General features: G+C 40.1%; 1 protein-coding gene across 12 annotated transcripts in view; it reads left to right on the top strand.

The window, feature by feature from the left end:
* ralgapb (Ral GTPase activating protein non-catalytic subunit beta) overlaps positions 1–26,967 on the top strand; it is a 129,436-nt gene that overhangs the window by 59,636 nt on the left and 42,833 nt on the right. For 8 of the 12 annotated variants that reach the window (XM_048608169.1, XM_048608177.1, XM_048608176.1 and 5 more), the window contains 6 exons: positions 15,396–15,563; positions 18,089–18,203; positions 19,140–19,287; positions 19,374–19,438; positions 19,644–19,782; positions 24,780–24,788. In XM_048608169.1, coding sequence (XP_048464126.1) covers positions 15,396–15,563; positions 18,089–18,203; positions 19,140–19,287; positions 19,374–19,438; positions 19,644–19,782; positions 24,780–24,788 — 644 coding nt within the window. The remainder of the gene's footprint in view (positions 1–15,395; positions 15,564–18,088; positions 18,204–19,139; positions 19,288–19,373; positions 19,439–19,643; positions 19,783–24,779; positions 24,789–26,967) is intronic. The other 4 variants (XM_048608178.1, XM_048608175.1, XM_048608173.1 and 1 more) reach the window with 1 other exon arrangement.

The following is a 26,967-nucleotide window of genomic DNA, read 5'->3' as shown; positions in this document are numbered from 1 at the left end:
GAGCCCCTGTGTGGATGTTGAGGGAGCACGTGAAATAATAATAGTGAGAACAAAAACAGTTACTTGTTTGTAAACTTTATTTCATTTTCTCATGGGACATGGTTGTCGCTGGCTGGGCCAGCATTTGTGCCTGTCCTAATTGTCCTTGAGAAGTCTGCTGCAGTCCATGTGCTGTGTGCTGACCCACGTAGCCATTAGGGGATTCCAGAATTTTGACCCAGCAACAGTGAAGGAACGGCAATCATATATTTCCAACTCAAGCTGGTGAGTGGCTTGGAGAGGGACTTGCAGGTTATAGTGTTCCCATGTATCTGCTGCCTTTGTCCTTCTAGATGGAAGTGATTCTGGTCTGGGAAGGTGCTGTTTGAGCATCTTTGGTGAATTTCTGCAGTGCATCTTGTAGATAGTACACACTGCTGCTACTGAGTATTGGTGGTGGAGGGAATGGATGCTTGTGGATGCGATGCCAATTAAGTGAGCTGCTTTGTCCTGGATGGTGTCAAGCTTCTTGAGTGTTGTTGGAGTTGTACCCATCCAGCCAAATGGGGAGTAATTCATCACACTCCTGACTTGTGCCTTGAAGGTTGACAGACTTTGGGGAGTCAGAAGGTGAGTTACTCACCGCAGTGTTCCTAGCCTTTGACGTGCTCTTGTAGCCACTGTGTTTATATGGCCATTCCAGTTGAGTTTCTGGTCAGTGGTAACCCTCAGGATGTTGATAGTGGGGGATTCAGTGTTGGTAACACTATTGAATGTTAAGGGACGGTGGTTAGGTTGTCTCCTTTTGGAGATGGTCTTTGTCTGTCATTCGTGGCGTGAATATTACTTTCCACTTGTCAGCCCAAACTTGCCTAATTCTTGTTATATTTGAGCATGGACTGCTTCAGTATCTGAGGAGTTATCAATGGTGCTGAACATTGTGCAATCATCAACGAACATCCCCACATCTTATGATGGAGGGAAGGTCATTGTTGAAGCAGCTGAAGGTGGTTGGGTCTAGGACACCACCCTGACAAACTCTTGCAGAGATGTCCTGGAGCTGAGATGACTGATCTCCAACAATGCCAACCATCTTATGTGCTGGGTATCTCTCCAACCAGTGGAAGGTTTGCCCCCGATACCAATTGACTCTAGTTTTGCTAGGGCTCCTTGATGCCATCCTCAGTCGAATGCGATCTTGATGCCAAGGGTCAACTTTCAGCTCACTTCTGGAATCCAGCTCTTTTGTCCATGTTTGGAACAAGGCTGTAATGAGGTCAGGAGCTGAGTGCCTCTGACGGAACCCCAACTGGATGTCGCTGAGCAAGTGCCTCTTAAAAGCACTGTTGATGACCTTCCATCACTTTACTGATGATCAAGAGTATACTGATGAGGCAGTAATTGGCCAGGTTGGTTTTGTCCTGCTTTTTATGTACAGGACATGTTTGAACCAAGTCTGTAATTCTCCCGAGACATTATGTACACAATACTTTATACCAATTATGAAATAACAAACACCATATTTGCATGTTCTGTAACTTACTTACTTAACAATCGCGAAAGCACTTACAGCAAATATCTGACTTATTTGTTGTTCTACATATGCATAGCTCTAATGGTCAATCTGAGATTTAAATGATATTAAGAAACCCTGGTAGTATGTTATCTGCATCTTCTCTGAATAAGTCTTGTCATTTATCGCTTAAACCTACTCAGAAATTGTCACTTTGTTTGCAAGACAAGTGTCAAATTTGGTCTTTGGGCAGCAAATATTGCTACACAGGATAGGTATAAAAGTCTGAGTTGCAGTGCCGCAAATCATAAGCGTAATTAGCAGTGGCACTCATTTGACTCGCTCATAATTATTTTCTGATTTTATTCATGTTTCATTGTAAATAAATCTGTTTCTCCTTATAAAAGTCTGCTTAAGGAAAATGGCAATGCACTGCCATTTGAACAGTGTCATCTTGTGCTACAGTAATGATGCACTGTTGGTCAATGCTGCCTCTAACAATAGTCCATGAATTCCTAATGTTTGCTGTGTTGTCCACTGGAGCAGCTCTATTTGTATCATGGCTGGAAATTTATTAATGATTGGTTCTGTTGGACTTTGAGAGCAGGTTACTCTGTACGCTCAGTGAAGTTTAAAGGAATTTCCTATTATTAAACTGCAGAGGACAAATTATATTCTGCTGTTTGAGAATATTTTTGCCACGTTTTCAAGCAGGTGGCATCAACTGGAAACGGTTATAGTGCTCACAAGTCTCATAAATTTTAACCCTGGTCAAGGCTAGGATTAAATACGTATAGCTCATTTGCACCAGGCTGGAAGTGAGTAATTCTATGTTAGAGCAGTATAATAACCATTTACTGTTTGTAACAAGTTTATAATAAATTTTAGGACCACGCAGTATCTGTAGAGTGAGGGCAGATCGATGCAGGTTTAGTCCAGTCTAAACACTTGTGGGTTGCCAACATGGAAATCTGGGAGATGGTGACATTTTGTGATTGGCAGGTCAAATTGCAGCCTGAAACCTCCAAGGCAGAAAGGTCAGTGATTTGTTTGGAAGCTGTATTCTCTCTATATTTTTGTTACGTGTCAAGCTCGCATTCAGATTCTGGAAGGATTGCTGAAAGAGTGAAGCGGCAACAGATGTATAGATCAGTTAGGGAGGTGATGGTATAATGGTATTATCAGTAGACAATTAATCCAGTAACCCAGGTAATGTTCTGGGGAAACAAGGTGTAGAGCTGGAAGAACACAGCAGGCCAAGCAGCATCAGAGGAGCAGGAAGGCTGATGTTTCGGGCCTACACCCTTCTTCAGAATTCAGAAATGTTCTGGGGACCTGGGTTCAATCCCATCATGGCAAATGATGCAATTTGAATTTTAGAAGTATCTACAATTAAGAGTCTAATGATGACTATGAAGCCCTTGTCGATTGTTGTAAAAACCCATCTGGTTCACTAATGTCCTTTAGGGAAGGAAACTGCTGCTCTTACCTGGTCTGGCCTACATGTGACTCCAGACCGACAACAAGGTAGTTAACACTTAACTGCTGTCTGGGCAATTAGGGATAGGCAACAAATGCTATCCTGGCCAGTGACACTGATATCATGAATAATGAATAAATCCTATGCTTCAGGTGTATAAAACTGATCTATGATTTTATGCAAAAAAAACATAAATTGAAATGATTGGATTTGTGGATTAGGATTGTCTGGTGTGCACTTTGGTACAATTTGAATGTGCGGGTGAAAAGTAATATTTCCAAGTTTGTAGATGACAAAACTAGCTGGAAGTGAGAGTTGTGAGAAGGATACAAAGGGACTTCAAGAGGACTTGGAAATGCTAAGTGAACTTACGAAAAAGTGGCAGATGAATTGATTGTAAGGAGAATGAAACACAAAGCTAGGGAGGTTACGCTTAGTTACACAGGACATTGTGACCACATCTGAAGTGCACTGTATAATATTGGCCTCCTTATTTAAGGAAAGATGTAAATTAGATTGGATTGAGTTCAGAAAAAGTTATCTGGCTTAACATCTTGAATGGGCTGGTTGTCTTGTGAGATAGGTTGGACAAACTAGATTTGTATCCACTAGAGTTTAGAAGTACAAGAGATAGCTTGAAAACATAAGATTATGAGGGGTCCTAGAGTGGATGTAGAAAGGATATTTCCTAATGAGAGAGAATCTGGAACTGGGATCACTGTTTTTAAAATAAGTGGCAATTTCAGACCAGTTGAAAATTTTATATTTTCAGAGTCATGATTCTTTAGAAATGTCTTTCTCAGAAGGCAATGAAGGCAGTCTCTTTGAATATTTTGAAGTGGAGGTGCCAGCATTGGACTGGAGTGGACAAGGTCAAAAATCTCATGACACCAGGTTATAGTCCAACAGGTTTATTTGAAAACACAAGCTTTTGGAGTATCGCTCCTTCTTCAGGTGTTGGTGACCGAGGTGGCATCAGATACAGAATTTATAAGCCAAAGATCAAAGGGTCAGAGAACTGATGCGAATGTATTGAACAAACCTTAAATGTCTGTTAAATCTTTAATCAGTTAGAAAGGAGATGTAAGTTTCGATTGATTAAAATGCAAATCCCAGAATTTCTTTCAAGTTACTGCCCTGAGATAACTAAGGGTTTTATCAGTATACCAGAGTTGTCATCTCAGGTCAGACAATGCATGTTACGTGTGAGGCCTTGTTTAGAATCTGTGTTTTAACTTGCAGTCAGATACAATCTTAGTTTTTTTTTTGGTGTGTTATGCCATGTCACATTGGGGTAATGCACTACAAATCTAGCCTAGCTATTCCCAGAGTTGCCACATAAGTTTAAAGTATTATCAAAGTATACAAAGTTCACAATTTACACGTCGGATGGACCTAGCTTCCTGTACTTATTAGAATTATTTATTTATAATAAATATAGCTCTTGTTAAGTAAACAACACTGAACTGTTAACATATACTTCTAGTTAAGACTCCGAAACCCTTCTGAAGTCACTAGTTACACATACATAGGCAAACCAGAAATGTGTGTGCAGCGGGATACAGTTGAAGAGCACTGGTCCTCAGCATTCAATGCAGAATTGTTTTTGTTTTCCAAGTCCTTCAGTTCTCTGATCTTTCCCCTTAAATTCTTTAACTTCTTCACAGGAGACACAGTGACTGGTTCACAAATTATAAAATCTCTAACTTATTGAGTAAAAGCAATTGCTTACAGCAACTGGTGGGAGAAAATAAACGGGCTTTCTCCAGGCTTCAGATATTTTATTGGGGATCTGCCCTTTCAGCAGTCTGAAGGCTTCTGCCGGTATCGTTCACACTCAAAAGCTGTTAAGCTACCATGGGTCCAGTCAGCTAGTTGTTGTCAGGCTGATGGCCTTTGGTTTGTTTTGTCCAGTTGTGCTTACCAATCAGCAAACTGTTGCTGGCTGAATTTCCCTTAGTGCACACCCTGGTACCAAACTGCCTAGCAAACAGCTTCCTTAAACAGCTGCTTGAAAAAAGTAACGATGTCAACATCACACAAGTTCAGGTACTTGTTTTTAAAACTGTGGCAATTCCTTCCATAGTGCTTGGTTTTAAAACCATCCTTTTCACAATTCAATCCACAATAAACAAAAATAAAGTAAAAACATATGAACTTCACAGTCCCTACCTCTAAACATTTTAAAAAACCTGGATCTTGGATGCTTTCTGTAATGTAGCTAAGTTAATTTCTTTTGCCTTGTAAGTCTTAAAATCTTTTTGCGACTTTTTAAAAATACATTCCAACATATCATCTTATTACTTGATGCAATGCTCAAACAACCTTGGGAATGAGCAAGGTTAGAATAACTTTCTGAATTAAAGAGACCTTATGATGCATTCAAATATTTGGTTAGTTTTGAAATCCCACCTTCACAAGTGAGATAATCTGTGTGATAGATAATTGTATACACAACCCTCTCCTGATAGTTCCCTCAACCCGCACTGCCCATTTCTATCCATAAACCCGACTGCCCCAGTCAACCCCATTGTCTCTGCCTGCTCCTGCCCCACCAAGCTCATCTCCTGCTACTTCAACTCCAATCTTTCCCCTTTAGTCCAGGAACTCCCCACCTACGTTCATGACATAGCCCACACCCTCCACCTTTTCCAAAACTTTTAATTCCCTGACACCCCCCAACACCTCATCTTCGCGGACGCATAGTCCTTGTACACCTGCATCCCCCACACAGAGGGCTTAAAAACCCTCTGCTTCCTCCTCTCCTGTAGGCCCAACCAGTCCCCCTCCACTGGTACACTCATTCACTTGGCAGAAGTGGTCCTCACCCTCAACAATTTTTTCTTTGATTCCTCCCACTTCCTACAAACCAAAGGGGTGGCCTTAGGCACCCATATGGGTCCAAGCTATGCCTGCCTCTTCGTGGGATTCGTGGTACAGTCCCTCTTCCACAACTACACTGGCACCATCCCTCACATCTTCCTCTGCTATATTGATGACTGTGTCAGTGCTGCCTCATGCTCCCATGAGGAGCTCGAAGTTCTTCAACTTCACCAACACCTTCCACCCCACCCTCAAATTCACCTGAACTATTTCTGACACCTCCCTCCCCTTCCTGGACTTCTCCATCTCCAGAAACTGACTCACCACCAGCATCCATTTCAACTACCTCGACTACACTTTCTCTCACCCACCCTCCTGCAAAAATGCTATCCCATAATCCCAATTCCTCCACCTCAGCCGCATGTGCTCCCAGAATGAGTCGTTCCACTCCAGGACATCCCAGATATCCTCCTACTTTAGGGACCATAATTTCCCCCTCCTCTGTAATTAAGGATGCCCTCAACCGCATCTCCTCCATTTCCCGATCTTCAGCCCTCAAACCCCCTCCCCTCAACAACAAGAAGGATAGAGTCCCCTTGGTCCTCTCATACCACCCCACCAACCTCTGAACCAACACATCATCTTCCGACATTTCCACCACCTACAATCAGACTCCACCATCAAAAAGATAGTTCCTTCCCCACCCCTGTCCACTTTCCACAGGGACCATTTACTCCGCAATTCGCACATCAGCTGTACACTCCCCACCAACTTCACCATACCCACTACCTTTCCCTGCAACTGCAAGAGATGCAACACCTTCCCCCAACCCTCCCCTCTCACCTCTGTCCAAGTCCCCAAACAATCCTTCCAGATCCAGCAAAGATTCTCCAGCACTTCATCCAACCTGATCTATTGTATCTATTGCTCCTGATGTTGTCTCCTCTATATCGGGGAGACCAAATGCAGACTTGGCAACTGGTTTGCGGAGCATCTGAAACTCTGCACACATCAACCAACCCCAACCTTCCTGTTGCCACCAATTTTAATTTCCCCTCCCACTCACCTGACAACATGTCCACCCTTGGCCTCCTCCATTGTCAGTAAGGCCAAACATAAACTGGAGGAACAACGCTTGATATTTTGTCTTGGGAGCTTACAGTTCAAAGGCGTCAACATTGACTTCACCAGCTTCAAAGTCTGTCAACACCCGGTCTTATCCCATGTCCAGTCCATCACCTCTACCTCCCTGATTTGACCTAACCTGTCCATCTTCCTACTCACCTGTCCATCTTCCTACTCCCCTATCCACTCCACCCTTCTCACTGACCAATCAAAATAACCCCCTACATACATCCACCTATCACCATCTCTTCTACCCTTCCCCCAGCCCCACCCTCCTCCCTCTATTTATTTCTGGTCGCCCCTCCCACTATCCAGTCCTGATGAAGGGTTTTGGCTTGAAACGTTGACTTTCCTGCTGCTCAGATTCTGTCTGACCTGTGCTTTTCCAGCCTCCCATCTATAAACGCTGGCTTCCAGCACCTGCAGTCCTTGTTGTGTCCCCTCCTTTGTGTTCTGTTGACTGTTTCTAATGACCCCATTCAGGATAAACACCTGATTGCTTCTCTGTGCTCTCAGTCCACCATTGACTCTGGGCTTTCTTCAAAGTAAGACACCTTTGTTATGAATACCCAGTTAATTAGCCAGATTCAAATTGTTAAACCATTTCTTAGCCTATTTGGTTGACAAACATCAGAGAAGCCGATCTTCCCTTATGTTAAAAACACAAAACACAGGAAATGCACAGCAGTTCTGGCGGCATCTCCTCATCTACTTTACGATTGGTCTGATCAACATATTTATGGTATTACTGTGGAAAGAGCAATAAAATTACAGGACATGTTTAAAATTTCTTTTTTATGTCTAAGCCAAAGGACTATGCCAATAGCCATCCAGAGTTTGTTTGCCCATTATTTAACCTACTTGACTTATTTTGATGCATTGGCAGAAAATGCATGTGTACAATGGTGAACATATGCTTCCAAAGGGCATTTAGCCCAGTGCCACATAACAGGCTTGACCATAAGGTTAAAGCCCATGGAATGAAAGGGATAGTGACAACATGGATGCAAAGTTGACTTGAGTGACAGAAACAGAGAGGAGTGGTGAAGGGTTGTCTTTTTGAACCAGAGGAAAGTTTACACTGGGCTTCCCCAGAGTTCAGTGTTAGGACTCGTGCTTTCGTGTGCAGGACACAATTTCAAAGTGTACAAATAACTTAAAACCTGGAAGTATTGAGACCTGTGAGGAGGATGGTATTAGACTTTAAGAGCAAGTAGGTTGGTGGACTGGGTGGATAAGTGATAAATGAAATTTAATGCAGAGAACTGTGAAATGATTCCTTTTTTTGAAAGAAAGAATGAGGAGAGGCAAAATAAAATTAAAGGTACAATTCTAAGGGGTGCAGGAACGGAAGGGCCTGGGACATATGTACCCAAATTGTGGAAGGTGACAAGATTGTTTGAGAAAACAGTTAGTAAAGCAAATGGGATCCTGGGCTTTAAATGTAGGGGCATGGAGTTTAGAAGCAAGGATTTTATGTTAAACTGCATTTCTGGAGGGATTGAGGACCAGAGGACACTAGTCGAAGGCAAGTAGCAAAAGAAGCAAAGCCAACACAAGCAGCATAGAAACATAGAAAATAGATGCACAAGTAAGCCATTCAGGCCTTCAAGCCTGTACCACCAATTAGTGATCATGACTGATCATCCAATTCATTCTCCTGTTCTTACATTCTCCCCATACTCTTTGATACCTTTAGCCCCTAAGAACTCCTTCAAAACATTCAATGTTTTAGTCTCAACCACTTTCTGTGGCAGAGAATTCCACAGGCTCACCAGTCTCCAGGTGAAGAAAATTCTTCTCATCTCAGTCTTAAATGGCCTGCCACAGATCGGTAAACTGTTTTGCAGGGTTCTAGGCTCACTAGTTACTGGGAACATCCTTTCCGTGCTTACCTTTTGTAATCCTGTTAGAATTTTATAGGTTTCTATGATTCCTCCCCCTCATCATTGTTCTAAACTCCAATGAATATAGTCCCAACTGATCCAGTCCCTTTTCATATGCAAGGCCTGCGATCCAAGAAATTAGCGTTTTTTACACAGTTGAGATTTGAAATGTTCTACCTGAAAACGTGGTCGAAACGTTTTTCATCAAGGCTCTCAAAACTGCATTGAATAACTATCTGAAAACAAGGCGAATGAAGAAAAAAACTGGCAGAGAAATCAATACCAAAAAACTTAAATAAATAAACAACTGTGACGCTAGAAATTGGAAACAAAAACCGAAATTGCAGGAGAAAGTCAATAGGCCTGGGCACATTTATGGAGATACTACAGACTCTGTTTTCTCCAGCAATTTCTGAGTTTATACCAAAAAAATTATTTGTCTCTGTTAACCATTAAAACTTGGAAAATGTGCCTAACTGATAAACATCTAAACTGTTACATGCAAATGCATTCCCCTTCATTTACTTTGTAAGTGGTGACAGCAGATTGTATGTCCTTGTAAGTGGACACTTGCAATGAAAACATCTTTATATTGAGCAGTATAGTTTACAGGGTTGGAGGCAATAGTTTATGTTAGCCATTTGAACTGCTTTTCCAATGATGGCCATGTCTTCAGCTGCCCAAGCCTGAATTCTGACAGTCCACAACCCTTTTTTCCTTTAAGATATTTGTTTACAGCTCCTCTTTGACCAATCTGTTAGCTTAGTCACGTTATCACACCCGTCTATGTGACTCATAGTCATACAGCATGGAAACAGACCCTTTGTCCAACCAGTCCATGCTGACCATGTTCCCAAACTAAACTAGTCCCACCTGCCTGCGCTTGGCCTCTATCCCTCCAAACCTTTCCCATTCATGAACTTATCCAAATGTCTTTTAAACGTTGTAACTGTACCTGCATCCACCACTTTCTCTGGCAGTTCATTCCATACATGAACCATGCTGTAAAACAAAAGTTATCCCTCATGTCTTTTTTAAAATCTTTCTTCTCTTACCTTAAAAAATATGCCCCCTAGTTTTGAGCTCTCCCACCCTAGGGAAAAGACTCGTCATTCACTTTATCTGTGCCCATCATGATTTTATAAACTTCAATAAGGCCACCTCTCAACCTCCTGCGCCCCAGTGAAAAAAGTCTCAGACTCAATGTGAACCTCTTAACACTCTTGTTAAGCACATCGGAACAATGTTAAAGGTGCTATATAAATTAAAGATATTGATGTTGCATTTCTTGCACTTTTTTTAAACTTTGGTTTTCAAGGTATTTGCCACAACAGCTTCAGAGCTCTGTTTCTTGATCTTTGCTAAGTCAGAAACTATTAGAATTTCAACCAAGACTCCACTTTGTTGGTATAATGGTTTCTTCTTATATGGATTAGTGTAGTGTGTAATATGGATGAAAGTTTTCTTACATCCTATACTAGACTGTAAGCATGCAATGATAAATTGGACTCTGTGGCGCAGTGGCAGTAACGCTCCTTTTGAGGGCCAGGTTTCAGGTCCAATCGGCTCCAGAGCTGTGTTGTACATCTTGGAAGATTGTACATCTTATAAGAGTGTCTGTAAGTGGAAGGGCACAGTGGTAATGTCCCTATCTTTGAGCCAGAAGACCTGGGTTCAAGTCCTGTCTGTTCCAAATTGTCGTGACAATGTCTTTAAACAGTCTGTTTAGAAAGTATGTATAATAATAAACTTTGACAATCCAAGGCTAACCTCTGTGTCATTCAGAAGGCTATACTGTAAATATGAATTTACTGAAACAGTATTAAATGTAAAAGTATACAAATGGAAGGGCACAGTGGTAGTGTTCCTACCTTTGAACCATGAATCTTGGGGTCAAGTCCCACCTATTCCAGAGGTGTGCAATAACATCTCTAAACATATTAATTAAAATATTTATGATGATTAAATTTGAACTCTTTCTATATCGATCCTAGAATTCAAAACTTCAACTCTGAAGTACAGACATGTTGATCATTCCTACAGTATAATGTAGCATTTGTTCTTGGATAATGCAGTCAGGAGGGCAGCTTGGATATCTCAAAAAGCACAGTCCCCTCCCTTCTGGAATTTTTAAAATGCAACTTCTCTTCCTTGTCTTAACCACCCATCCTCCCAAAAAAAGAATAAAAACTGGCAATTCAATGTGGAACAAGAGGACACTCACGGCATACCTCCAAAATGCCGTGCTAACTCAAATATGATTACAATTATGCAGCTTTTCTCTGTCTGGTTGGTGTTGTCAGTACACGACAACCTACTCTGGAAACTCTACTCAAATTTTGACAAATTCCACCATAGCAGCGAAGACAATCCACAAAATTCCAAAACACTTCTTTGCTTTTTAAAAATATTAGTTTGTCGTAATTCAGAATGTTAACTGATACTTTTTAAAAAAAAAAAATTCAGCATCCATAGTTCTTCCTTGGGGCCGTACCCTAAGTCAACCACTTCTCATTGAAATGTATCCCATGAGTATTTAAGATATTATTTACAGATAAACAAAGTTATGAACAGACCAAAACATGACACCTGTCTATCTTCAGCTGTAGGATTTCTTTTATTCATTCATTGGATGTGGGCATCACTGGCTGGACCAGCATTTATTGCCCAGCAGGCAGCTCGGAGTCAACAACATTGCTCTGGGTCTGGAATTACATGTAGGCCAGACCAGGTAAGGATGGCAGATTTCCTTCCCTGAAGGACATTAGTGAACCAGATGGGTTCTTCCTGACAATCAGCAATGGTTTCATGGTCATCATTAGACTCCAGATTATTATTGAATTCAAATTCCACTCTCTGCCATGGTGGGATTCGAACCCAGGTCCCCAGAACAATACCTGGGATTCTCGATTAATATTATGTTTATTGTTTAATTTTTTTGAACCCTAATATTCTAAGACATCGAACGTAGAACTTGTAGCAAGTATCTCCCTGGGTATCCAGATAAATAATATTCACTGAGTATATCTTATCTATTCCAATCTTGCTGCACAACCTGTACTCCATATACCTACGGATACTATGTGTGAATTTTGTGTTGAAAAGCGTTACTTTGGGAGCATTTCATGTAGTGTGGGGAGCATGCTCAAATGTAGATATTGTGACACATTTGTAATTTCTATCTCTCCTCTGCCCCACAATGTTAAGATAAAAGAGTAATGTTAATCATGCAGTTCATGGAAGTAAATTCTGTTCTTCTACTTGCACGTTCCTTTTTATTTTTATATTTAATTTTAAAAAACCTTTTGATCAAATTGGCAATCCACTTTCAAGATTATTTTTTATATCCGTTATGTCTCCTGTTTGCTTTTAATTATTCTTACTTGGTCACTTACAGTGACAACACACCTGTAAATTATAATTTCCTTTAGGAAAGGAAAGTGGTCTAGCACAACACTCTTTGTAGGGTAGTTTGATCCTAGTAGGATAATATGTCGGCACAACATCGTGGGCCGAAGGGCCTGTACAGTTCTATGTTCTATGTTCTATTAATCAAACTGCTGCCATCTTCATGAGCCACTGAATTTGCAATGAGGAATCAGCAATAAATTCTGATCTTGTCAGTGATGTCACATCCTGAGGGCAAATTTAGAAAAACTTGAACGCATTAGCTTCAGACCTTGTCTTTAGTGAAAATGGCTGGAAACAGAGAGGACAGCTCAGTGATCAGAAAACGTGAACTACTAAGCAAAGATTCCCCTTTGAACTACAGTGCTATCAGTGTCTCTAAAGACAGCAGAGACGTGCACTTTCCTTGCATCGCTCCCAAAGCTGTAGTGGTGCTGTTGGTCATATGACCTCGAAACCATTTTTATACAAGGGCAGAAGTTTTTCTTTAGGGTGGAGAATGTTTCCAATGCTTCAAAACCATGTCAAAAAGATTGACAAAGATGTTAACCAAAATTGAATGAATTCAACTGTCAGGAAAGATTGAACAAGCTGAGTTTTGGTCAAGTGAATGTTTAGGAACTGTTTTCACTTTACAACTGAGCCCAGAACAAGGAACCATAAATATAAAGAGCCAGCAACAAATCAATTATAAAATCATGAAGGAATTACTTTAGATACAATGAGAACGTGGAACTTGCTGCCATTGAGAGTGATTGAAGCATTGACACATGTAATGGGAGTCTCAATGTGCCTGAAGCGAAGGGAATCGAATGTGTTCAAGAGAGCATTAGATATAGTTCTTAGAGTTAGAGTGATCAAAGGATATGGGGCCAAAGCAGGATCAGGGTGGTTAGCAGGGTTATCAGCCATGATCATATTGAATGGTGGGGCAAGCTTGAAGGGCTGAATGACCTATTCCTCCTATTTTCAATGTTTCTTTGTGAGGGCAGGATTTAATTAGTGTGAGAGGAGACATGTATTGGATATAAAAATGACTGGCTGGACTACGTAGAAGGATAAAATTCCTTTGAGTGAGCAAATCCTGAGTGACTGCAGAACAAGATAAAGTCTTTCTAATAATATACTTTGTACAAGAAATGCCCTGTAGAATACTCTAAGGGCAATTTTAAAAGACCAGTTAGTTGCAAATTATATGCTTTGGTTTTCTGCAACCTCACAAAGACTTTCAACACCTGATTGGGGTGGATTTATCATGTGTTCTCCTCACATTTGGCTGCCCACAGAAATTCATCTCTTTTCTCTGCGTGCTATGTAACTTGCAAGCTGTGATCCTCACCAACAGGTCCATCATAGAGCCATGTTTGTGATCTGGAGTCATTGCACCGACACTTTTCTCCATTTTCAATACTAGTGGAAACAATCCATTGGTTTTTACTCTATCAAGCCCCTTCAGAATCTTGTCAATCTCCATGAGATTGCCCCTCATTCTCCTAAACTCCAAAGAATAATGGCCCACTTTACCCAGTCTCTCAACATAGCAGAGTTTTTGTCTCCTTATCTCAGAAAAGATGTCATTGCCATGGAAGGGAGTGCAACAAACGTTCACTAGACTTGTTCGTTGGCTGGGGGACTGTCCATGAGAGTTTGGGAAACCCGGACTCTTGGGTTTTGAGGAATGTGAAGTGATCTCAAAGGGTAGAATCAGGTAAAATGTTTTCCCTACGTGGGGAGTCTAAAACCAGGGGGCACAGTTTAAAAATAAGGGGATGTCATATGTGTCCAAGATAGGGGTTTTTTTACTCAGACATTTTGTGAATCTCTGAAATCCTCTGCCACAGGGGTTGTGGAGGCTCAGTCTTTGAGTTAAGATAGAGATTGATAAATTTCTGATTACCACTGGCATACAGGGTTATGGGATGGGCTGCGTAAAAAGCATTTACATGTTTGATCAGCCATCATTGTATTGAATGTCAGAGTGAACTTGATAAGCTGATAGCCTACTTTTGTTGCCATTTTCCTTTTACTTCATCCCAGGAATCAGTTTAGTGAACCATTGTACCTATTGGAGGTCAAAACTGTGTGCAGTATTCCACATGAGGTCTCACCAAAAATGCGTCAATTGTAGCAAGAATTCCTTGTTCCTGTATTCCAATCAGCTTGCAACAAAAGCCAACATGCCATTTGTCATCCTAGTTGTTGGCTGTACCTGCGTGCTACCTTTCTACATTCCTTGTACAAACACACCATATCTCTTTGAATATTATTACTTCGAAGTTTCTCACCTTTTTGAAAGATATTGTGATTTTCTATTCTTGAGACCAAAGTGAATAATTTTACGCTTTTCTGCAGTTTGATCCCAAATGACATTTTGGGGCTACCTAGAGTAAACAGACTGCAACAGTTCGCACCACCTTCTCCAGGGGCAACTAGGGATGGGCAATAAATGCTGGCCCAGCAAGCTTAAATAAATCATTCTTTGTCTTGTCATCTAAGTCATTAATATAGATAGAAAACCCTGAGGCCCCAGCTGATCCGTGTGGCACACCACTGTTCATTGCCTGCCTTCTTGAAAATGCCCCATTTATGCCCACTCTCTGCTTCCATGTTGGCTATATTACCCCAACTTCATGAATGCTTGCCAGTTAAACTTTTGCGTGGCACCATATTGACTGGCTTTTGGAAGTGCAGGCATACTACACCAGCTGGTTCCTTGTTAATCTACCCTACTAAATAAATCTGAGAGAAAAAGCTGACATACATTTGTCAGGCAGACTTCTCTTTAGCAAAACAGTGATGATTTGCTTCAGTCATACTCTGTGCATTGTTAAGACATCCTCAGCTGATCCAGAATTTTCCCAATGGCTGATATAGGCCAGTTAGCCTGACAGCTCCCAGTTTCCTCCCTCCTTTTTTGAAAAGAGGTGTAACATTCACCATCTTTCAGTCTGATGGTGTTATCAGCTTAGACTGCTTATCTAAAACACGCACAGACAATTATAACTTGTGTTTTCAGACAGCAAATGTCGAAAGTATCGGAAGTTGATAACTTTGTTGGTTAAATAGGGAAAGCACCTCTTAATCCGTTAAATTGAACATATTGAGTCTGAAGATGCTGATATCTTGATTTTGTTTTCATGTGCAATGCAAATTAAAGTGTTGTTCATTTTCTTTCAACCAGGTTCTATATGGTACTGATCCAGGGACTGCAGATAAATGATTACATTTGTCGTCCAGTTTTGGCTAGTATCATCCTGAACTCTCCTGCTTTGTTTTGCTCTGATCTGAAAGGCATCGATGTTTTAGTTCCTTATTTCATTTCTGCACTAGAGACAATATTGCCTGACCGGTAAGTTTATTTACTGTTCTTAAGATACCACAGTTTGAATTGTTCTATTAACCAATTTTCTTCCATATTCTGTAATTCCAATAGCACTAAATATCCAATGGGACCTTGTCCAATGAGCAGTTAAAAATTTGAGAGCCTCAGTTGAATGTTGTCTGATTATTTGACCATTCAACATCACAACCAACCTTAATCAGCTGTTGTGAATGCTGAGCACTTTTCCAGGCATCGCTGGTTGCATAAGTAGCAAGAACCCTGGTCACAGGCTTCTTCAGTAGTACCCTGACAGAGATAACCTACCTGCCCAAATTAGAAATTTTTCAGACCTGTGGATAAACCAGCAGGACACCTTTTATAGGTTCTAATAATGTTGTCTGTGTTTGTAAATGGGGACAAATAATCTCATACACGTACTCTTTCTTTCTCTTTTGTCAGAATGTAGACATTTCCAAATCCGCTTCCTGTTTGGAGCAGCAGGCAGTGTGGGGAGACAATGGTCTAGTCGTATATATCGCTAGCCTATTAATCCAGAAACTCCGCTCTGGGGACTTTGGTTCAAATCCATGGCAGATGGTGGAATTTGAATTCAATAAAGAATCTGAAGTTAAGGGTCTAATGATGGCCATGAATCCATTGTTGATTGTCAGAAACACCCATCTGATTCACTAATAACCTTTAGGGAAGGAAATCTTCCATCCTTACCTGGTCTAGCCGACATGTGACTCCAGGCCCACAGCAATGTGGTTGATTTTTAATTGTCCTCTGGGATGGGCAATAAATGCTAGCGATGCTTATATCCTTTGAGTGAATATTTTTCAAAAAATATTTTAAAACTGCTCAATTTCAGATACAACATCCTAACATACGAATGAATGTGTAAATAGCAGAATGTTATTTGTCAAACATGAATCAGAAAGTTGTATCATTACTACTCACCCAGTCATGAGCACATCAGAAGACAAGCTATTAGTACACTTCCTGTATCCTTAAAGCGTCTCTGGAACCCAAAAGGCATCAGTCCAGAATAGGATGGAATATGCTGTCTACTTGGCTGGGTCAGTGCAGCTGCAGCTCTATCCAAGAAGTTTGAAACCATACGGAAGAAAGCATCAGCTTGATTAGCATCTTATGTACTGTTCTAAATAGCCAGCACTTCCAAGAACTACAAGCACCCCATTGCAACATAGTGCATCTTGTAGATGATACACAATCACAATTCTCCACGGATTCATTGACATCCTCTTTGATACCAAGGAGAATTTGGGGAGTAGATGCATCAGAACGCCACTAGCTCCATATTCCCCCTCTAGGCCACACACAGGACATAATGTTGACCATTCATGCATGCTCATTTTTAAAATCCTGGAGCTTCTGGTATAACAGCAGTATGCAAGCACCTTCACCCACAGCAGTTTAAGAAGGTAGCTCACCACCACCTTCTCAAGAAAATTAAAAGGACACTATCCCTTTTTTTTTTAAGTGAAAATCCTGAACGCATTTGTTCAACTGCAGTGTATTTCAACAATTTGCGTGGCTAATATCTACTCCCCACTTCATAAAGCTGCTTTTTATGTTGAGTAGATCGGGTAATCAACTAATGGCACATTTCCCTGCTGCTCCATTCTATTTTAATCTGGATATGATCATTCTTAAAAGAATGCATATTTTAAATTGCTTAATCAAGGCCAATTTTGCCTTCCTTTTTTTAAGATTTACAATTGTAGAAACTATCTTAGGTTATCTTAGGCTGCAGTATACCCTGTAGAGACAGGTCCAAGTGATTATTTCAAAGCTTGCTATTGACTCTATACTGGGAAATGTGGCAAACAGAGAATGGTAATACCAGACTTAAGGAGGGCATAGACTGGTGAAATGAGCATACAAGTGGCAGATGAATTTGATTTTAGAGAAGAGCAAAGTGATGGGACTTTTGTTGACTAGAATAGTGGTATATGGGGATACCAGTCGATCTGGTGTTGGATTCCCTTGTCGTTAGTGGGTTTTGGAATATTTGACTGATCATATCAGGGTTAATATGAGATTTGTTTTGGCAATAATCAGGGACTGACCAACTCCTTATACAGAGAATTAAAGAGATTAAGATGGCTAGCAAGTCCATGCAGAGTGAGCAATGACACTGCAGTCACCCAAATACAACAGTGCTAGTGTACGGATCAGTGGATCATCACCTCATTCCTGGGCTCCTATTCCTATCACTGTGTATCAGTGACACATAAGACTACGAGAGAAATTCCACTTGCGGGGAGCCCCCGCATCCTCTGGATTCATTGGATAAATATTAGTAACCTTGAAACCAGGTCTGCAAGCATTCCGACCATCTTGCTAGCTCACACATTATGAACACCAAACGTAATTAACAGGTATCAGAGAAGGAGTCAAAGTGTCTAATACTGACTCAAAAATCTAGACATAACTTCAGTTGTACTACAATGTCTAAATATGTTTGAAAAATCGGGTGTTTGAGCAATTGATTGTATTGTGTTTTTGTTCCACCCCATCTTTTGTAGAGAACTATCAAAGTTCAAAGCATATGTAAATCCCACTGAACTTAGGAGAGCATCTATCCACATTCTGCTGTCAATGCTGCCTCTTCCCCATCACTTTGGGACAGTTAAAGCAGAGGTACGGTTCATTTTTAACTGCTTAAATGTCTTGAAGACTGTCTCCACTAGGGCAGTGAAGAAAGCAAAATGCCAACAGATTTATTTACTGATGGATATTGTACGACAGGCTTTGATGTTTGTTGGAGAGAAATGTTGCTTTTGAAATGTATTGTAGAGCCAGCTGAGTCCTGTAGAACTAACTTTAAGGAATTTCTAACAATTCAGCATGACATTGAATTGCATTCAGAAACTTCAATTCTTGGGCAGAAAGATTGCATTAATTTTATACAAATTATAGCTATATCATATTTATTGTTATTTTGTTTTGTCTCTTAACGATTCCAATTTGTACAGACCAGAAAGTTTCCAAATTTGATTCTCAGCCTCTGCTGCAGTAGTTGATTTCAGCCAAACAGCAATTAGGAACCTGTAGTTACTCCTAGTTATGAAATGGAGACAGATTTCTGCTTTTGATGAACATAATCCCTGATTTTAAAAAAGGGACAGATGGTGTCAGGACTGTGCTTGGCTGCAGTCTTCCCACAAAACAAAAGCTTGCAAACTCTGAGAAAGCAAGAACTGCAGATGTCGGAGTCAGAGTCAACACAGTGTGAAGCTGGAGGAACACAGCAAGCCATGCAGCATCAGAGGAGCAGGAGAGTTGACATTTCGGGTCAGGACACTTCATCAGGACCTAATGAGTCCCAATCCGAAACATCATCTGTCCTGCACCTCTGATGCTGCCTGGCCTGCTGTGTTCCCCAAGCTCCACACTGTGTTGAGCTTGCAAACTCTTGACTGTTGAGGAAAACCAAATCTGGCATTTCAGGAAGGCCATTCAAGTGGCAGCCAGTGTAAAAAGGGCAGACATCAAAATTCTAGAAAGACAAGTTAAAATAAGTAAATAAAAATTAATAGGATTGATAGCTTCATGCTTTTCTTTCTTTCTTTCTAGGTTCTTTTGGAAGGAAAGTTCAGTAGCGAAGATTCTTCATTACATGACAAGCCAGTTACCTTCCTTTCTCTGAAACTGCGCCTTGTCAATGTGTTAATTGGTGCCCTACAGACTGAAACTGATCCTAACAATACACAAATGATTTTAGGTTGGTAGGGATCTTATTTGGCTCATTACCAGATTTATAGCTATCAAATATTTTAATCAGTTATCAAAAACCTGCTTTCCTTTCAGGTGCCATGTTAAATATTGTTCAAGATTCTGCACTTTTGGAAGCAATTGGTTCTCAGACAGAGCTGGTAAGTTGATGAACAGCTGTGGTCCACTTGAAACCTTTAAGAGAGGCTATCGTAGATGACATTTTTTTTCTCTACAATTGCAAAGCTTTTGCTTACTGAATACACAGTCTCTCCTTTTGGGGCTTTTCAGTTCTTATCAGTTTAAATGCTTAACCCTTTGACCAGAAATGTTTGCACTCCTTAATTTTGTGCTGTGCATTTACAGAGTGTTGGTGATAGCACTCACATATCATTCAAGAGTCACAGTCGAAACAGCAGTGGTATCAGTATGACCAGCACGGGTAGCTCGGAGGCCACAACACCAGATAGTGAAAGACCAGCACAGGCTCTTCTGCGGGATTATGGTGAGCAATGCCTGGCTTTACAGACATATTCTGATTTCCCTATTCATTTTGATGAAATAAGTCCTGTTAAAAATAAACTGTTGGTTACCCTGGTACATCATTATTTTTAGAGTATATTCTGTTACAAGTATTGAGCACCCAGTTACTATGCTGTAGTTTCTAACTAGTTTTTGGAATAACCTTTGACTTTGTCAGCAAATTCCCTAAGCAGCAGTTGTGTTCAGGCGAATCAAGCATAGTCCAAGTGCAAATCAAGCACTCTGCCTTTGATACCAGTCTAGAAGATTAATAAAAGCATAGGAGCGCAATGATTGAGAGATTCAGGGCAAACATAAAGAGATCTAAAGTCCAGACCAAATAGCTTCAACAATCCATTCACATCTTTATATATCTTTGTCCTTTGAATTGGCACTAGGTTGATGGATGGGCTGAGCCATGCTCATTGTTAGGAGCAATACTGGAGGAAACTCCTGGAAACAACTGTTCCCACTGACCACAAAGCTGAATTCTGGCCAGGCAAATTTCAGTACTCTGTAGGATTTGCCTCCTTATCTGTCATCTGTCATATTAAGAGGGCAAATTTGAAAGGGGAGGTCTTTATTTGATTGAGCTACTCAATGCTGGGTAAAATCAAAGGTGTTATCCAGAACAGATTGGTAGGGCTAATGGCTGTGTGTAAGACAACATGAAATCAAGTCCCATATCAGAGAATTACATCAGTGCGTTTTTGAGGAAGTGTTGCATTTTGTGGATGAGAGATTAACTCAGGTCCCACCTGTCCCCACAAGGGATGTAAAAGCTGCCAGTGCATTATTAAATGCAGCAAGAGGAAAGTTCTTGTGTCCTATCTGCTAATTGGGTGCTGCATTTCCTACACTGTTACAGAGACAATATTGCAAGAGGAATACCTTTCTGTGAATTATTTTGGAATGTCCTGAAAGTGAAACATAATTCACAACTGAAAGGATTCCCTATCTAGAGTAGATTTAAATTCAATGTAAAGGAACAGTATCAGTACATTCGTGTACCATTTTATCAAGTGCACTGTAAATGAATTTAAGGAGAGATTTTGGAGGATTAAGAGCAGCCAAAGTGCTGCAGTATCATTACCGAATTCAGTCCATCCTAGTTTAGCTCCAGGTTTTCTTTTTGCAGAAGGATGGTTTTTAAGAAACTTTATATCACAACTGGAGTCCTGTATTGATGCATTCAAGTATTGATTTATCAGATATAGGGATTGTCAGGATTGCACCAGACCATATAGCTGCAACCACAAGCATCCCCAAGGAGAGTCACTAGTACTCTCTGCCCCAGTTGGTGTGATTCCTAGATCTAATTTTATTTTCAAACAGGAAACAAAACCGAAATTGCTGGAAAAGCTCAGCAGGTCTGGCAACATCTGTGAAGGAAAAAAACAGAGTTAACGTTTCGGGTCCAGTGACCCTTCCTCAGAACGGATTTTATCTTGTTTTCCTGAAACTTGCATGTTGTTCAACCTCTTCATATGAAGTCAATTGTTTAACTTTGGAAAAAAATTTGTTGACTGAGTGTTTGCTTTTGATCATCGTACAAAATGGTTTAATTTTGAAATGTTTAACTTGTTTTTGCTTCAGTATTAGAGAGCCAGCTGTAGAGCTAACTCTAAGCAATAAGGAATTTTTAACAATTCAGCATGACATTGAACTGCATGCAGAAGCTACACAATTGCAATAAGATCTTGGGCAGAAAGTTTGCATGTAATTAGACATGCAAAGCAGAATGACAAGAAAAGAATTAACTTGGGCAGTTGCAATATATTGCATAGAGTTTGAAGCCTCGTGATCTTGCCTCAAATCCTGCTACTTAAGCAATTTATATGTAGCCCCTTATTATGCAGACGGCTTTAACATGTCTTTATGGTTCAGAGGGATGATGCACAGAAGTTTTTACATGAATCTGATTCACTTACCAGCTAGAGAGGCTATTGCAGCTTGTGCACCATTGGAGTATGGGTCTCACAGGCATTAAACTATAATGCAATGAAGAATAGAGATTGGACCCGAGGGGTTCTGCAGTTCTGTTGGCAAACTGCTATGGATTTACTTAATTTGGGAATGCATTTATGTGGATTCAACAGTAACTAATCTTCCAGGATGCCTTTGAGCTGTTGAAAGTTTGAGATCTGATGCACGTTAATTGTGGTCTCATATTCAATTAAAGAATGCTACAAACTGAATCACTTCCATAAATGTAGAGTCACTGGTAACAAAGCACAGCAGTAAATGTTTAATCTCAGAAGAGCATCTTTAGAAATTGCAGCTCATGACTTTCAAAATTTTTTGCTTTAAATTTTCAGCAACACCTATAAAACATTGGGTGAAATGTATCAGCCTGTTTTTTTTTTTTAAAGGCTGCAATTTTGGAATGATTATGTGAAGTGGGAGAGATTGAAAGGAAATGTGTCCATTGTCCTGTAATATTTGTTCCGGGTGATAGATATATTTCAGAATCAAATTTGCACAAAGTTCTGTAACATTTCCAAGCTTAACATTCCTTTGGTTGTCAAAATTTCCTTCCTTTCTAACAAAGTATGTCAGGTTCTTCAATGTTTCTTCCTACAAGAAGATTGGCCAGAAGTATCCAATCAGTTGTTTACTTATTTATAAATAGGAAGCATCTAATGAGAGAAAGAGAGACTAAATTAGTTTTTCTGTCAGCCAAGGTTGAAATATACTTAGTATCATTCAGACAGACCAAGAAGTAGTTAGATTCATCTCTATTGACGCTGAAAGATTTTGAAAATGCACTATCTCGAAGATTTGAATCTGGCCATAAGGGCAGTACGAGAAGATAGATTTCAAGAATCCTTTTAAAGGACAAAGAAGTATGATGGCAAAGGATTTTGGTGCCAAAATTGAAAAGGGCTAAGGTATCCAAAAGCTCTGTCACCAGTTATAGGTCCAAGCTAGTGAATTCTGATGGGGTGGGATGGGTGGGGGGAGGGGGGGCGTGGGACAGGGGTTGGGGGTGGGAGGTGTGGTTTCGTTCCTTGTGTAATTTATTGAGCTCTGAAACAAAATATCGGAATATCTTTAAAACAGCTTTGTGCTGATTAATTTTCCATTATCAACAAGAAAAGCAAATGCATTATATCCAAGTTTGCCCTGGTCTACTTTCACAGATGTGATATGGCAGGCACTGATAACACGTCAAGGAAGGTGGTAATAAGAGCTTCTCTCTTCTTGGCTGAACTCCATTAGTTAAACAATTTAAGTCTTTTTATTTTTGTGCCAAAACCATTTTTCCCAATTTTTAATTGCTTTAGAAGCCACCATTATAGAGAAAGCAAAAATAATATGAAAGGCCTAAATTGGCTTAAAAATCTCCACTTAGTGTCATTTCATTGCAACATGTCTTACCTTTTGCTCTGTTATTCAGTTGTATGCCGTTTTCCTCCTTTTGCTATTTGCGTAGAGCTGACTTAATCGTCTTAAGCCCTTCTCCTTTCAAAAAACATGCTTGCTAACTTAAAGGACTTTAATGTTTGTTCATCATTTCACTTGTTTTTTAAATCAGCTTGTTGCTCATCAGCATTCTGTTTAACCTAAAGGTCTAGTGACCCTTAAATGAGACCCCAAATAATAACATTAAATGTGGTATGGACTCCTAAAAGAGAACAGGAATGATTCATTTTCTACATCTGCTAAAAATTAACAGACCTGAAAGCTAAGGATACTCATTTTAAAACTGTTAAATTACACTTGTAATTTTTTGCTGATTCTGCTCATGAATATTGGATTTTTATGGAGTAATCTCCAGGAAACAAAACTTCAACTTGGTGGTTGTTGAAATTCGGTATGGACTAAAACCGGCCTTTCCATCACACTGCTGTCAGCCTGCTGGGATCTGGCAAAGACAGATCTTAAAAACCAAAAGAACTGCAGATGCTGTAAATCAGGAACAAAGACAGAAGTTGCTGGAAAAGTTCAGCAGGTCTGGCGGCATCTGTGAACAAAAAATCAGAGTTAACGTTTCTGGTGGCCTTTCCTCAGAACCGTTTCCCCAGAACCCTGGGGGTGAGAGAACACACTCATGATGAGACATTGGATACCAAGACTGCCAAGTGGCAGAATTGCTGCCCAGCTATGCACACAGAGCAGAATAGACTGGAGCCTCAAAAAGGACCTGGAATCAGTTAGATTGGTTTGTTGTGGACACCACCTCAACCCACACCAAAATGCAATTTGTAGCTCAGCAAAGATGTCTCCATGAGCAGATTTGGCCAAAAATTACGCAGTTAGTGGCATATGTCTTGGACATTCTCCTACTTGGGTCTTATTCCACAGCATCTTTGCTTTAACAAAATCAAAGTGTAAGTTTCTCTCAATTTAAAAATTAAAAATGATTGCATTTTTATAAAGCACACTTTTTAACATCCGTATGTTTGGAAGAACTTCTTAACCAGTGAAGAATTTCTGAAATATATTCACGATTGTAATGTAGGAAGCAGTTTGCACATAGCAAGTTTCCACAAACAGCAATAATAATGGCTAAATAATGTTCTTCATAATGTTTTTCACAATGTTAATTGAGGGATTAATTCTGACCAGTGCACACAAGATGTCATTCACCCCTTCAAATTAGTCCTAACTCCAGCAGTACTGAGCTGAAGTATCAACCTAGATTTTTGACTCAATGCCATCAACTTCATACCAGGTTAGAAATATTAGAAACTGTATAGTGATTGTTCTTGAAATGGGCCTTTACTAGGTTTTTCCCCTAATTCCCCAACCTACCTTGGCTTTCTTAGCTGAGAAAGTGTATTGCATCAACTGTACTAAAAAATGTGTCCAATTATGTGAGACTGACCTGTAGAATTCTGTGAATACCAATCCCTTGTTGAATGTTTATTGTGACAATTTTTAAAATGCCAACTGTAACATATACATAAACAGCGTTGCAGTGTTGCATGTTGAGTTAATTTTGTTCTTTGTTTTGTATGTCTCCCTTCCCAATAGGTTGTCCAGGTATTTGTGTCATGAAAACTCTTTGTCAAATTAAATTCATGTGTCATTGTGTTTATCACCATACGAATTAAATCTCCTGTTTTAATGAGTACAAAGTATGTACACATTTCAAATATTTCTTTGTATTTGATTAGCACTAGATAAATCCTGTCCCTTTACTGTTTTACTTTGCTTTTTATTTTGTTCTACAGTAGCTACACTTGGATTTGTTCTTGCCTTTTGTGGCTAATTTTTTTTTGAGTCTAGGCATTACCTACAGTCCCTTGTCCCAGACTTGCCAATCCTAGTGCATTTCTGTGAGACAGAGGAGTTGGAGAACATTTATTGCTTTAATTTAAATATTACCTCAACAAATAGAATCAAGATCGTTTTTATTTGGTGGGAAGAACAGGAACGTTTATTCATTCCTTTAACATCTTGGACCACAAATGGAATTGTACCAACATTGAATGCTTTAGTTGTTTTTTTTAAATTTAACCTATTTTTCTAATTACCCTGTTCAGAGATGTATTATGTACCTCTGGAGCAGGTGGGACTTGAACCTGGGCTTCCTGGTCCAGGGGTATGGACACTTTCACTGTGCCACAAGTGGGTCCCTAAATTAGTAAGTGACCTTTTCTCTTTGTTCGTGGGATCTGGATATTGCTAGCTAAACCAGGATTTGTTGCCTTTCCCTCATTGCCCTGGAGCAGATGGTATGAGCTGCTGTTTTGCATCGCTGCAGTCTTTGGAGTGTAGAGACACCTACAGTGCTGTTCAGGTTGCAAATTCCAGAATTTTGACCCAATGACAGTGAACAAATGGTGATACAGTGCCAAATCAAAATGCATAGGAAGCAATGGACCCAAATGATTATTGTTCTTGACTCTCTTTATAAAAACTTTTTTAATGAAATAGTATGGTGCTAAATACATGGTGACTTAATTGAATTTAATTGGTTCTGGGGCTCATTCCATTGTTAATTGACTATTGCTGGCTTTCTGCAGAACTGAAAGGCTGTTCAGATATAACTGTGTGACTTAAGGTGTTTCAATACAGATTCCATTGACTTTTATGAACCACTGAAATTCAAGCTGAATTATAAGTGTTATTTTGTTATAAATGTCTGTCTGTTTCCATGATTTAGTATTTAGCTGAATTCAGCATTGAGAGTTCTTGGCATGAGATTTTAATCAACTTGTTGCAACACACCTCTGGGACAAGTGGGACTTGAACCTGGACCTTCTGGCCCAGACGTAGAGACATTATCACTGCACCACAAGACCCTCTCAATCTGTTCAAATGCAAAGAAAGCATGCCGCTTTGAATGTTTTAGAAAGTGATGAAGCGAAGGAGGACACAAATTGGCGTGTTTTTTTGGGCTAGTTAGGACAAAATCTGCTTGGACTCCTGTTTCTAATTAGTATCCACCCCAGCAAGGCTGTGTGCGTATATCAGTACATACACTTGTACCAGAACTAGTTGAAAGTGTGTAAACATGTATGTGCATGTGCCGGCTCTAGATGTTGCTATGCTTATTAGTTTGTGCCTGGTCTAGCCAGATGGTGCTTATATCAGGCCTAGCTAAGATTGCATTCTGTCACAATCCCCTTTACTCTCTTGTTGGTGTGAAAAATGACACCTAAAGTGAGAGGGTAACAAATATTTGTGCATCCATAGCACTTTTAGATTTGCTTTTTAGAACCAAGATATGAGAGGAAAAAAGTTGGGAATTTGCATCTAGTGCTATCCCTTCTAACAAAAGCAAACTTTGATCAGATCAGAATTCCCCAAATTGCACCTTTCCATGGCAATTCCAACTACAATTCCAGGAGTAATTTGCTGCTGGGAACATATCCTTTCCATGCTGTGTTTAAAGAGATTGCCTTCCTGTCCAAATCTTTCACACACGTGCAGTGTGAAATACTTGCATCAACGTGGAATATTATTCACAAATGTTTGTGTCATCAGCTGCTTGGAAACATTTCCCACCACAGTGCAGGATTTGCATTGGGTTCCTTGGCTTAGATTCATTAGCCCGCACCCAGCATATGCATTTTCACCTATACAATCAAAGCAATCACTTTGGTATAAAGAATTATGATTGAGTGACAACAGTTACACAAGGCTGAGTGGCCTATTCTTAATCGTGTGTTTGGCACAAGGTGCAATGCCAGAACCTACATCTCCCGCATCAACC

Source organism: Rhincodon typus, chromosome 19, assembly GCF_021869965.1.
Source record: "Rhincodon typus isolate 14 chromosome 19, sRhiTyp1.1, whole genome shotgun sequence".
In the NCBI taxonomy this organism is placed as follows: domain Eukaryota; kingdom Metazoa; phylum Chordata; class Chondrichthyes; order Orectolobiformes; family Rhincodontidae; genus Rhincodon; species Rhincodon typus.
The sequence above is the reverse complement of the archived record's forward strand: the minus strand, read 5'-3'. Positions and strand labels throughout refer to the sequence as shown.